The sequence below is a fragment of the Laetiporus sulphureus genome (assembly GCF_001632365.1).
Source record: "Laetiporus sulphureus 93-53 unplaced genomic scaffold LAESUscaffold_11, whole genome shotgun sequence".
Lineage (NCBI taxonomy): Eukaryota > Fungi > Basidiomycota > Agaricomycetes > Polyporales > Laetiporaceae > Laetiporus > Laetiporus sulphureus.
The window spans coordinates 439,568-453,615 of record NW_024468520.1 but is presented as its reverse complement, the minus strand read 5'-3'; the positions used below and the strand labels follow the sequence as shown (position 1 = coordinate 453,615).

Sequence of the window (14,048 nt, the reverse complement as noted above, 5' to 3'; positions counted from 1 at the left end):
CAGGACAGTATCGGTACTCACAGGCTTCAGCTCCTTGATGATAGAAGGACTGAAGCCCGCAGAATGAGCGAAGCAGGTGAAAAGTCTTACGGGCGCTAATGCCCAATAAGTACATAAAAAGAAATACCAGCTGATAAGTCCATACTTAAGTATAGCTAGGCTTGATATTCCAACACTTCCCCTCAAGCCAGGCAAAGTCCAAGCATTCCAGCGAACTTCTCCACCTTCTGGCGGGTCAACGCCTTGGTAAGAAGGTCAGCGACCATGTCGTTGGTCGGGCAATACAAGATGATGGCGCATTCCATATTGATAACCTCGTGAATGAAATGGTAGCGAATGTTGATATGCTTCGTTCGCGCATGAAGGAGTCCACTCTGCGTGATCGCGATTGCGCTCTGATTGTCGGCATGTAACGGTGTCAGTTCCGCCAGAGGCGAGGTAAGTTCCACGAGAAGCGCACATAGCCACAACAGCTCACGCGATGCGTCAGATGCGGCAATGTATTCGGCCTCCATGGAAGATAGCACAATAAGGGGCTGCTTGCGCGAAGACCAGCTGACAGCTCCCCCAGAGTAGAGGAAGCTGTACACCGAGATCGAGTGACGGTGAGCTTGCGAGGCCCAGTCGGCATCAGTGTAACCTATAAGACCATCAGTTGTCACACCGAACATCAAGGCCAGGTCGCGTGTGCCTTTAAGATAGCGCAGCATGCATTTTGCAGCATCCCAATGCGTGGGCGCTGGGTCAGCCATGAAGTGCGCCAGTGTCGAAGTGGCGAATGCGATGTCAGGATGTGTGCTGATAGCGGTGTACATAAGGCTCCCGATGAGCCTTGCATACAGCTTGCGAGCCATGTGCACGCGATCTTCGTCTGAGAGCTCGATACCGAAGAGGTTGATGTGGGGGTCCATCAGGACTGTGAGTACATAAGCATCAGTCGTGCCAAAGTGATCGAGTATCGTGTCGATGTACATGGCTTGTGAGAGCGAGATAGTGTGGGCAGCGCGGTCGTGGCGAATCTCAAAGCCTAGTAGCCAGCGTGCTTCACCCAGGTCGACAATCTCGAACCGTGCGACGAGCTCCCACTTAAGGCCAGTCATGGTGACCTTCGTGTCCGCGACGAGCGTGCAGTTGTCAACATGTACAACGACGATGACGATGATGTTGGAGACAAAGGTGAAAAACACACCAAAGTCATGCTGGCTCCGCTGTAGGCCCAGGTCTGCAAACAGCTCGCAGAGCTTGATGTACCATTGCCGATCAGCTTGTTTGAGGCCGTATAGTGCCTTGAGCAGCTTCCAGATGTAGTTTTCGCATCCAGGAACCTCGAAACCTCACGGCTGCTTCATGTAAATCATCTCGTCGAGCTCGCCATTCAGGTAAGCATTTTTGAAGTCGATTTGATGGAGCTCCCAGTCGTTGGCAGCGGTGAGCGTGAGTGCAAGCTGTAGTGACGCAAGACTTGCTGTCAGTGACGCTGTCTGGTCGAAGTCGATGCCCGGGATCTGCGAGAACCCTTGCATGCACAGGCATGCCTTGTACTTCATGATCTCGTTGTTCTCATCACGTTTCCTGCAGAGCGACCATACCGATCTGATGACATGCGCATTCTCTGGCTTCTCAACTAGCTCGTAGGTTCCCATCACCTCTATCTTCACCAGCTCTTCCTGCATCGCTTCTCACCATTGCTCACGTTCTGGCCCAGCCATCACCTCATGGTACAATGGAGTGTCGCCAGCCATGGCTGCCAGAGCATAGAGGGTCTCCCCCTCATCGTCGTACTCATCCTCCGGCTGATCCTGCATGAGCTTCGCGTGCTCGAGAATGCTCCTCAGAATGCACTGTGCACTGTGTCCACTGGTGGTGCTGGTACCTGACTGTAAGTCCCTGACCCATTGAGATGGCTGACATACGCATTTAGGGCGTCCGGCTCTGGGCTCGGGCGCACTCTCTGGCTGCGGCGGCTCAGCGTTCACTTTAGTTGACCCGTTCTGGATGGTTGCAGGCAGCTGGATGGCATAGGATGGCATGATGGTCGCAGCTGGCTCAGATGTGGAGGTCGATGGAGGTTGGAGTGAAGTGCCCGTAGGTGCATTTTGGCCGCTTTTGGCCTTGTTCGGCTCCCCCTCGGGCTGAACGTTGACGGTAACGGGCGCATTGTCCTCGATGAAATGCACATCGTGTTTAATAAATACCTTATGCTTGTCGGCCCAGTACATGCAGTGGCCCTTGCTATGCACATCAAACCCAACCCAGCGGCCTTGATGCGACTTCGGATCAAGCTTCAAGGCGGCATCGACACGTACCCACACGGTGCAACCGAATCGAGAGAGCGGGTCGAGATGGGGCTTCTGCCCTGTAGCACATTCGTGCAATGTCAAGTTGGGGGTGTTCTGGGTCATCATGCAGTTGCGAAGCCACACGGTATGCATTACGGACTTGGCCCAGATGAACTTGGGGAGGTCCGCGTTGAAGAGCAGCATGCGGGAGTGCTCGGTGAGCGTCCGGTTAAGGTGTTTGGCCTTGCCATTCTCCTGCGGAGAGTCATGCACAGTTCAGTGATGGTGCATACCTTTGCTTTTCAGATAAGCCTGGAATTCCGTGCTCATGTACTCCCCTCCATTATCGCTCTGCAGTTCCTTGATGGAGTTGACACCTTGGTGGGCCTTCACCCATGAGCTGTAGGCCTTGTACTGTGTGAGTACATCACTTTTGCAGGCAATAGGGCATACAACTGCCTCGTCTGAGTAGTCATCGGTGAAGGAGACATAGTACTCCTTGCCGCCGAGGGACTTCACCGGCGCTTTCCCCCAGACATCCGTGTGCACGCACTGACTGTACACGGTCACTTGCGGACTTGAGTGTGCCTTCGGGAATGACTCACGGGTCTGCTTCACCTTTGTGCAAGATTCGCAGAACTCGGTGGTTGTGTCCTCGAGTCGTACTCCAGTGACGACGTTAGCCTCAACCATCTTCTTGAGGGCAGGGGCATAGGCATGGGCCATGCGTTGATGGAACTCGGTGAGTGATAGCATTACTGTTAACGCTGTCTCCTTCGCAGGTGCTGATGGGACTGGTGATCCGGGTAGCGGGTACAGACCGTTGCGCTCGGTGGCTACAAACACGGTGATACCTCGAGGGGAGATGACATGGCACCCGTCACGCTTGAAATGGATGGCGTAGCCAGCCTTTGTAGTGCGGCTGATGGAGATGAGTGTGAAAGGCATAGACAGTGCATAGAGAACGTCGCATAGGGTAAACTTGATTGTCTTTCCCTTGTGCATAATAGCGATGCAGACGTTGCCTTCACCGGTGGCATAAAAGACACGGCCGTCAGCTGACGTGATCGGCTTGCATTCGATCTCCTGGAATGTGGTGAAATTCGAGCGTACCAGATCGAAGTGTCGGCTTGCACCTGAATCGAGGATCTGGGTGAGCTTCGGGAGCTTCGCTCCCTTGACCTTCAAAAAACCGGTCGCAATGGCGAATGCGAATGCCTCATCATTGCCTGTTGTCACCACATTTGCACTGGCTCCCCCTGAGCCCTTGTCATGTTTCCTCCCTCTGTTCTTGCTCCGTGGCCCTTGGCCCTCTTTTTCACCACCTTTCGCCCAGCAGTCTGCTTTCAGATGGCTGGCCTTATTGCAATTGCTGCACATCTTCCTCATGTCCTTGCCACCTGACCTCATCATGAGCGCGGAGTCTTCTGCAGTGCTCTGCGACTCATCCAGGGTGAACTCGTTGCGTGCGACTGAGTAGATCTGGCGTAAGAGTTCATCGAATGTGATGGTGGGAGTGGGAGTTGTGGTGGTGCCAGTAGCCTGGATGGAAGCCAGGTGAGCAGCTGAGAGGATGGTGCATACAATGGGGTGATAAGACTCTGGGAGGCAGCTGATGATGAGCATGCAGTATTGCTTGTCGTCAAGAACACTCTTAAGCTTCTGGAGCTTATCTAGGGTTGGTCGAGGGTCCTTCTCCTTGGTGCAGCAGAGAGCATGCATGCGTCGGAGCAGTTCAGCCTGGACGAAGTCACCGCGATTGTCATACTCAGCATTGACTATCTTCCAAGCTCCGGACGCCTTCTTCTCGGGGATAATCCGGAGTTTCAGCGTTTCTGGTAGTGTCTGGTACAGAAGTGTTTTGATCGCCTCATGTCTAGCTGCCCAAGTGTCGTACGCATCCGCGTATGCCTCATCTGCATCAGAATCCACCCCTGGAGCCATGGGTGCAGTAGGCTCCTTGTCGCGGCCATCGAGATATCGTGCCAGCTTCTTCGCCATCACAGCAGACCTGAGTTGCTCCTTGTAGAGCACCCAGTTCGATCCATCTTCCGCAAGGTGGGGGATCCTGACTGATGATTCGTGATTGCTGAGTGACATCTCGTAATGGCCGACGGGGCTCATAACCTGTAAACGGATGGAAAAGGAGTGGATGAGAGAACACACGCTAGAGTCAAGGGCTTCAGCTCCTTGATGATAGAAGGACTATATTAGTAGTATGTATCTAGAGTCAACTACGATACATTAGTATGTAAGCTGCATTCATGCAGGACAGTATCGGTACTCACAGGCTTCAGCTCCTTGATGATAGAAGGACTGAAGCCTGCAGAACGAGCGAAGCAGGTGAAAAGTCTTATGGGCACTAATGCCCAATAAGTACATAAAAGAAAATACCAGCTGATAAGTCCATACTTAAGTATAGCTAGGCTTGATATTCCAACACGCCTCCATGCGCTTGGTCCGCATGCCAGTTCCAATGCCCCTTGGATTTGGGTCTCGGTCTCCGTTCCGTGCGCACTCCGTGCAAGCGCCTCACTCAGCTTTTCTTCAGCGCTCCACGTACTGTGGCTGTGCCACTTCATCGGACTGCCAGCCTCACTCGGCATCCGCTTGGCCTGCCCTTTTGACGCCCTGCTCCACCCATCACCTCGCTGGTAGGGCCACCCTCACGCAGTGCCTGCCCCCTGTGCCTGGTGTCTTGTATCACTGCAGCAGCACCTCATGGTCGACCCTCTGGCCCTCACCCTCCTGCCCTCGACCTCCTGATCCCACCTTTGCCCAGTTGCATCTGTCCCTCAGCTGCCCTGCAGCCTTCACACCTCAGCAACCTGCCCCAGCTCTCGGTCCTTGACCTGCCAACTGGATCACTCACCAGCCAGCATCCTGGTCCCCCAGCAGGAGCCTCGTAGTTGGTGGTTTCACATCAATTGCAGTGAGTGCCCCTTGGTCAATGGTTATCAGTTTGTGTTGACTTTCCCAGCCAGCCCGCTGTGCGGCCAGAAGTTCAGGAGTCACCCACTCTCTAGAAGATGGCTCCACGGGGCCAAACTGATGGCCCGTCCCATTGTAGCCATGCCCTATTATATACACGCACGCTACTACTCTCCCACGCCAGTGGCGCAGGTCGCACCGAGGCCTCTCACATCTGCGCTCCATGCCCAGATTCTAACACCTCGACCTAGCCACTGCTGCGTCTATCCCATTGTGGGCCACACACCTGTACCGCACTCCCTGTCCCCAGGGATGCTGGTCTCCATTCCATGTGCTTCCCTGCCCACCTCAGTCTGTATGCCAGTCCTGGTGCCCCCTGATCTTGGGTCCTGGTCTCCATACCATACACATCTCATACGTGTCCATTTTTGGTGACTTCCTATAGCGCCCCCATGCGCTCGTCGCTCACCTCAGTCTGCACGCCAGTCCCAGTGCCCCTTGGATTCAGATCCCAGTTTCTGGTTCTGTGCACACCCCTTGCAAGCGCCCGCTCAGCTTCTTCAGTGCTTCGCGTCCTGTGGCTGTGCCACTTTGTCGGACTGCCAGCCTGTCTCACTTGGCATCTGCTTGGCCTGCCCTTTGATGCCCTGTTCTGCCTCTGCCTTGCTGGCAGGCTCACCCTCGTGCAGTGCCCGCCCCCTGCACCTGGTGTCTTGTATCACCACAGCGGCGCCCCACGGTCGACCCTCTGGCCCTCACCCTCCTGCCCTTGACCTTTTAATCTCACCCCTGCCCAGCCACACCTGTCTCTCAGCTGCCCTGCAGCCTTCGCACCTTGGTGACCTGCTTCAGCTCTCAGCCCTTGACCTGCTGACTGGATCACTCACCAGTCAGCATCATGGTCCCCAGCAGGAACCTCATAGTGGTGGTTCTCGTTGATTGCGGTGAGTGCTTCTTGGTCAATGATGATCAGTTTGTGGTGACTTTCCCAGCCAGCCCACTGCATGGCCAGGAGTTTGAGAGTCACCTGCTCTCTAGAAGATGGCTCCACTGGGCCAAACCGATGACCCGTCTCATTGTAGCTGCACTCTATTATATACATGTGCACTACTACTCTCCCATGCCAGTGGCGCAGGTCGCACTGGGGCCTCTCACATCTGTGCTCTGTGTCCAGATTCTAACAGGAAGTTCATAACTTTGCACACTGAACAATATGCTTCAAGTGAATGGAAAATCTGCATCTATGCACACCGAGCACAAGTTTTATCTCGAAGTACAAAATTTGTGATACTGGATGAACGAGAATCCGGGGAACTAAAGTTTAAATTGTGTCACCTAACATCAAAGATCTTGTCGTCATTTCACACATTGAGCAGCATCAAATGTTCAATGTCCATAGATGTCATCAAGTGGCTCAGCTAGCTCTGGAGTGGTCTCCATTTCAGCATCGGAAGCAATCATCCAAGCTACTTGAAGGTCAATTCCGGCTTTAAAGATGAACTGAGATAGTACAGTTCAATAATGGGCTGAATATATGTGGGCATCAAGATACTCTCAGCATTCCTCCATGTCAATGCAGATTCATGACCAGAGCTTGCTCACTGGTGGATCTGTGAAGCAAAACATAGAATTTCTTCCTGTCTTTTGTTGTGGCACAAACAGAATTTAGGCCACGTGAATGGATGATATTATAGAAATTACCTTGCGACTGCAAGGTTTCTTCCGAGCACAATGGTGATGCAATTTTTTACACAGGAGTTTGTATTTGTTTGTGTCCATCGATCACTTTCCATTGTTCACCTTTTTTTAGCTGTTTCCATTTCTCTCGTCACTGTCATATGCTTTACGTCATCGTTTTGTGCATATGTTCTTGTGGTGGTCAGTGTTCAATGGTGTTATGCTCCTCTTTAATTTATACATCCTCTCCAACGCTGTCTGCTCCTCCTTGTCCTACACGTCTACATTGTTGTGCGCATATCCATTTGGTGTTCTGCTCTTTTGTTTTGTGATCACGCATTCTGGCACATAGTTCGTTCTCCCATTTTCCATTGTCTGGTGCCTACTTTATGTTGTTTTCCTTCTGGATAGAGTTCATTAGTCCGGTGCCAATGCATGTTGGCTATTGATGGCCCTTATAGATGTCATCAGGATGAGGATTTTGAATACGTATGGTGAATGTGCCTTGTACATCCAGCGGTGTTCTATTGACCATATCATTTTGTGATTAGCAATCGCGTGTGCATGCTGCAGTTTATATTTTCTATATGTTCTGTTTATGCTGTTTTTGAATGTTAATGCCATGGATCATAGTTATGTTCCATCGTTGTTTATGGCCAATCATTGCATGATACAAATTAGTTGTGTAAAGTATACGCTGTGCTATATGTTGGAATGATGCATGTGGCGATCAATTTCATTCCATCATGCCATCATTTTATGATCTAAGTCAGCCAATCATTCATCTTCCATCAACAATCTCTCGTCATGAGGTTCATGAAACATGTTTTCATTGAGATTCCTGAGTATCCATATTGTTTTCCGGCCGTGACTGCACGAAAGCACAACATATAAATTGAACAGGCTCAGCTTTCCTGTCGGAGGCCTCGCCATGTCAATGAACATATTTTTCATAGTTTGTCCCTGCGATCGATAATCTGTCAATGCATAAGCTACTATGATTGGATACTGTCTCTGATGCATTGTGACCTTGACGTGTTGGTTCTCGGCACCTACATTGGCAACATTAAGCGACCACATTTGCTGTGTGGGCTCGATTGGAATTTCCTGCTCCTCCAGTCCTTTTAGCTTCGCAACCTTTGTCCTGTTCAACTTGACAATGATGTATGCTGGTAAGTGTTGCAACCTGACTATGGTATTGTCCCCGTGTTCTGACTCCTCTGGATGCAGTATGATCTTTGCCATCATGCCTTGCACTTCATTTGCAATATCCAAGTCTGTTGACAGATTCAGCATCACCATGACTTTCATACTGACAGCGATCTTCATCTTCCGTGATAGTCGTCGCTTCTGATGTCTTGCTGGCTTATGTTCTGTCCTCACCAAAGCTATTTTTTTGTGAACATTTAACGCACGTCCTTTCATGTCATCTTCAGCTATACATATAAACATCCTTTCACCTGTTCAGTTGCAGTGCCAGTTGAGTGCTGCATTATTCCATGCTTCACATACACCATGGCAGGGAGTGACTAGTGTAGCCAAGCTCCACGGAGGTGAGTCATAGCCTGATTGTGGACAGTTTCCGTCATTGATAATGAGCTCCTGCAGCATGCGCATGTCGGCTTCTCTGACATTGCCAGCACATAAGTGCCGTAGAAAATTCAACCATACTGGATCAATCATGCAAACTTGTTCTTTCAGTATGATGACCGTACAAAAACGTTCGTATAACAATCTTCCTGCTCGACTATCTTCCTACACTTTCTTGACCATTTTGATCAAATAGTACAGTGTCGAAGTGGGTGGCTGCAACACGGGGGTGAACTGATGAAAATCACCACATAATATCACATTGATGCCTCCAAACAGTTCATCTTCATGGTCAGACCCTGCTCTTGCTGATCTGATGTTACGTTATCCTGGCTAACATCTCCTTTGATATCACCGATATCTCTTCTGCCCCCAGTACATCGCTAACATTTTTCTCTTTTTCGCAGACATCGGATGACCATTAACGTTGATCTCTGCTATTGTATGGGTTGTCTTGCCATCAATCACTGACACTGCTATCCCTGTATATGCTGCTTTCACTAGCCATTCTTCCACTCCCATTCTGGTGAAGGTGCTGTCTATTGTCTGGATGACCATCGACTTTCTGGTGCCTCCTTCACCATGTATCAACATCATAAACTGCGGAGGTCAGTTTCCTGACGTTGTATGTTTCAGGTGCCATGAAATGATCTCGTAAGCCCTTCATTGATCATCGAGCAGTTGTGAGTGATCTAACGCTTCCAGAGATTCAGTCATCAGATGTGAGACCATCATGTCCACAGTCAGATCACTGTCGACATTTCCTTGATAATGTTCGACATCGCTGGTCTCTTCATTGTCATCCACATTGATGGAATGGACAGTGTAAGCTCGTTTGATTGCTTAATCAGGTCCAATTTCCATCTCTGTAATTGATCCAGGTCATTACACATTGCACGTTGTGCTAAGAAGAGACACATCGTCTGTTTCAAATCATCGAATATACCAGCAATTTGTCCTGCCTCTACCACTAGGAGCCCATGCAAATGTTTCTGGGTCACTTCCAAAGCATCCGTTAACTCCTCTGTGAGCATTTCCTCATCACGTTTGGACATGTTCACCCTATTGTCACCAGCGTTGACTTCGCCACAAAAATCTGCATCGACTTCACTTTCCTTGTCTGAGGATGGTACCACATGACTGGTGTCATCTTTCCTCTTTGCATGCTCTAATGCACTCAATTTGCATCAGTAAAAATGTTGTATATTTGAAATAATCCTTCAGATACCATCTGATGTGCCATGCAGGAACTGTTCATATGCATTTTCTCATGTTTGTTCATGCTCTCAGAGATCTTGTAACCATCACCATGGCTTCAAAAGCAGTAACATGGATGCATAATAGATAACTCTGGCATGGGGATCCATCAAATCTTGACCTGGAAAATACTTTCCGATGAAGTTAGGTAGGGTGTTATGCCCTTCGGTTCGCAATATTCAGACTACGTTGTTGTGAAATGGATGCCTGGACCGATATCGCGATCACATGTTGGAAATACGTCCTCTTCCATTATTGAGTGCATGCTCGCTTCTGTTCGTTAACTTCTCTTCATAGGTGTTCACAAAAAATTCCAACACATTGTGTGTCTCGACTCATCTCCTCGAAATTGATAATCGACAACCTGGCTTTGCACGTTCAAACAATGTTGGTTGTCGAAACGAATACTGACATTTTTGTCATCATCTTGCTATGAACAATTTGTCAATGCAAACATGTGAATGTACTTTTTAACGATGTACGTCAGCATGATCGTCCATGGATTCACCACTATTGTTTGATTGTGGTGGACGAACGGATATGCTGTAATATATTTACACTCAGTTCTCACTTTGTGCTCAATGGTTCATTGATTCAACTCACTTATTCATTGACCGTAAACTGCTGTCAATCTTCAATAGATATTACACAAAAGTTGACCAATAAATGATCTCATACTGATGCAAGCTGAATACAAATTCCCACCCCATCAGAAGCATTATGACCATTAGTGCTGCAACTTCTTGTTCTCTGTTCAATGCATGTATACACCAGAACAACATCATTTGATTATGCTTTCTGATGTCTTGCAAATACAGATTGTCTTCCAATTGAAAAGCTGGTGAATTCGCAAACAGTGCTGACATATTATAGCTTCGCCCCTGTTTCTTACTCGCATAGTTAGTTTCATAGAAGGTAATGTTGCCTGTGTCTCTGCCATTCATAAGGAGTTTGATGTCATTGTTACAGCATACTGCGACTGATATGTCCAGTTGCCATGAGTTGAAACACCTGAACATACGCTTTCGTCTCCATCTTCTGGCTTCATCTACCCAATTGACATCAGGCAGAGCCCAGGGGGTGCCTCACTTGCACCCTCTGTACTTCATCAGGCAACGATTCGCTTCGCATTCATGAACCTGCTTTGACCATGCTACCCTCTTCTCGAATCTAATGAAATCTTCTTTGTAGCTCCCCCAGCTAGGATCCGGTGGCCTTCCGTATGCAATTTGAGGTTCGGTGCACATGATCCAATAGACGACTCATTATCCAGTCCATCTACATGAGCATGGATTGTGTTTGCAATGTACGTGTGCACTTTCTCTCGGAAGTCTTCTTGACTTAAAGCATTGATCATCTCATTCACTGACAGTGCACCGCGAAGCCATACGAACATATGAAGATGGAGAGTTCCATGACCTTGGCTTTCTACCACTCTAAAATAACTGCTCACACGACCGATAACCCCAATCTTGCTTTTGACTCGTCTTCCATGGTTTGTAACTCTTATCTGAAACAACTTCTCTACAATTGCATTGACAAGATACTTGAAAAATTGCGCAGCAGCCATGGAATCATGTGCAACATTGCTCGCACATCATTTTACATCTGGTCCTAGAGTACTCACTGGGTGAAACAATCAATAATTTGAGGTGAAAGATGGTAAAAATATTGAAGAAAAAGTTAAAATCTTTTAAGCATCCTCACTGTCAATTTGTGATAAAAGTATTTAAAATATTGGTAACATCTTTTGTTGTGAAAGATGATGAAAAGATTGAAAGGAGATTGGAGGAAAGATTAATAATCATTTCTTTAATCATTTGACAATCTTTCAGACAAAACTATGATGAAAAGTTTTAAAATCTTTTTTTACTTCTTTTTTGATCAAAGATGATGAAAATATTGTGACTATGGCACACTCTTGTTTGCATATACAAGCTAGTACTAAGATACAGAGGTTAATACTCAGGTTTATATATTAGCACTATGCTAGTATTAAGGTCTGAAGGTTAGTACTATGCTAGTACTAATCTAGTACTAAGATTTGCAGATTAGTACTAAGGTTTGAAGGTTAGTACTACGCTAGTACTATGCTAGTACTAAGGTCTAAAGGTTAGTACTATGCTAGTACTAAGATCTAAATGCTAGTACTAAGGTCTCAAGGCTAGTACTATGCTAGCACTAAGGTCTAAATGCTAGTGCTATGCTAGTATCAAGCTAGTACCAAGGTCTGGAGGTTAGTACTATGCTAGTACTAAGCTAGTACTAAGGTTCAAATGCTAGTACTACCATCTAAACATTAGTATTATGCTAGTACTAAGGCTTTAAAAAGTAGTGCTATGCTAGTGCTAAGTTAGTACTACAGTCTGAAGGTTAGTACTAGTAGCATATGCTAGTACTATGCTAGTGCTAAGATGTAGAGATCAATACTATGCTGGTACTAAGGCTTCAAGAGACATTTGGACCTGAGTATGGACCTTTAAATTCTAATATTAGCTTGGTGTAGAATGATAATAATGTGACATGGTCACAATATGTGCATTATCTTTGATAAGAAAACAATAAAAAAAGATTTTAAAACTTTTTATCATAACTTTGTCTGAAAGATTGATGAAATGATTGAAAAAATGATTGCTAATATGTCACCCAATCTTTTTCCAATCTTTTCATCATCTTTAGCAAGAAAAGATGTTAATAATATTTTGAATACTTTTATCACAAATTGACGGTAAAGATGCTGAAAAGATTTGAACTTTTTCTTCAATATCTTTACCATCTTTCACCTCAATTTATTGATTGTTTCACCCAGTGAGTTGCAGATAAGTTTTTCATGTCAATGCGCTTCCCAGCAAATTAGGATCATGTAAGTCATCAGGATTGATCGTCATCCACAGGGTTCGTGGTGATAGGTAAATGGATGTAGACCATATCTTCGACCTGAGCTGATAACATGCTTGATCAGATTCCATAACCCATCCACCCACAGCATGAATATGTTTCTTCAGCAAGCGCATGGCCCTGTTACTTATAGACATCTTTGCAGCCTCTTCTCTTGCTGCTTGACGAAGGTTATCTACAGTGATATGTCTCAAAATCTGCATGTCCGCTTCAAAGTCATGGTGATTGATTTGGATTTTCACAGATGTAAGAGCCTGTCTCCTTTGTTTGATTCCAAACACTAGAAAAGGGAATGAATGATGTTGACAAAAATGTCCATTATGAAACTGCAAACACCATCGAACATGTTCAATGAAAGATACATGGACCAGTCGATCGGCTTCAATGCCACCAACACCATATGGAAACAAGGTGGGGAACACTTTCTTGAACAAATTATGTTCATGTTGATTCAAATCATTCATGTCTCACTGCAGAGGATAGCCTAAATCTCGCACCGGATGTTGGCTATGCTGCACCAAATAACGCCTCTTATGTTCATTTTGCCATGTAGTTTCAAGCCTCCACATCATTAATTCATCCATGGACATGCCAATTGAATCCATGTCAGTGCTGGTTACAAACTAGAGTGGTATAACATCTCCACCGCTATCTGAAATGATGCAAATATTCATCAGTGTTTATATAACATGACATTTGTGCATAAATGGCTAACCATCTGCAACATGATGATCGTTTGTATCCATGTCGATGTATGAAGGTACATACTTGTTGTTCTCAGTCTGTAATATACTGACATCTTCATTTTGACATGTAACGGCAAGCAATTCTTCAGGGACATCATCTTTGGGGAAACATTGAATGCGCGAAACATCTATTTTGATGTCTCTATAATAGCAGTTATGGGCTTTCAGCCATTAAGAGCATCTGCTACTGCTGCTCATCTGACCTGATATGTCTTGTGAAGATGATGTCTCTGTAACCGTCCTTTCCTAATGAAAGTAATGAATATCAAATGAGCTAAAATTGCAGGTGGTTACAGCATCAGATTTCCGACCAACATCTTCATGATTTTCAGGTTTTTGTTATGAAACGTACTGTCGCTCATGGTCACGTGATCCCCATGAACAAGCGCCTAGAAGAGATGCCCAATTACGGTCAGGTGATATCAGTCACTATGTGATCGAGGATAGCTTCTAGGGTTCTCAAGTTCTAACCCCAGGATCTGCGATTCAGGACTTTGGTTCTCATTTCATATTTCAGGTATTTCACCTATGCTTTCTTAGCTCACCAATTACCTGGCTCGCAGCAGCTAAGCTCTGGTGTGTTTCACCTATCTTTATCACTGAGGCAGTGTAGAGGACCCCTCGTACTAGTACCCCAGACTATAGGTCTGCGACTATATAAAGGGGTGGA

General features: G+C 46.8%; 4 protein-coding genes across 4 annotated transcripts; all 4 read right to left on the bottom strand.

Moving 5' to 3' along the window:
* Positions 1–3,296: 3,296 nt before the first annotated feature.
* On the bottom strand, positions 3,297–4,379 carry LAESUDRAFT_649241 (uncharacterized protein; the record flags this gene model as incomplete). Its single annotated transcript, XM_040904160.1, has 2 exons — positions 3,297–3,497; positions 3,930–4,379. Coding segments are annotated over 2 exons (651 nt in total), but the record flags the coding sequence as incomplete, so codon positions are not given.
* Positions 4,380–7,664: 3,285 nt separating this feature from the next.
* On the bottom strand, positions 7,665–7,910 carry LAESUDRAFT_649386 (uncharacterized protein; the record flags this gene model as incomplete). Its single annotated transcript, XM_040904174.1, has 1 exon — positions 7,665–7,910. The coding sequence occupies one exon, from the start codon at positions 7,908–7,910 to the stop codon at positions 7,665–7,667; it is 246 nt and encodes an 81-aa protein (XP_040766169.1).
* A 2,468-nt stretch (positions 7,911–10,378) lies between these two features.
* On the bottom strand, positions 10,379–10,813 carry LAESUDRAFT_649353 (uncharacterized protein; the record flags this gene model as incomplete). Its single annotated transcript, XM_040904171.1, has 1 exon — positions 10,379–10,813. A coding segment is annotated over one exon (435 nt), but the record flags the coding sequence as incomplete, so codon positions are not given.
* Positions 10,814–12,562: 1,749 nt separating this feature from the next.
* On the bottom strand, positions 12,563–12,835 carry LAESUDRAFT_649329 (uncharacterized protein; the record flags this gene model as incomplete). The annotated part of the gene is made up of 1 exon (XM_040904169.1): positions 12,563–12,835. One exon carries the CDS (start codon positions 12,833–12,835, stop codon positions 12,563–12,565), a length of 273 nt encoding a protein of 90 aa, XP_040766167.1.
* Between the last annotated feature and the right edge of the window lie 1,213 nt (positions 12,836–14,048).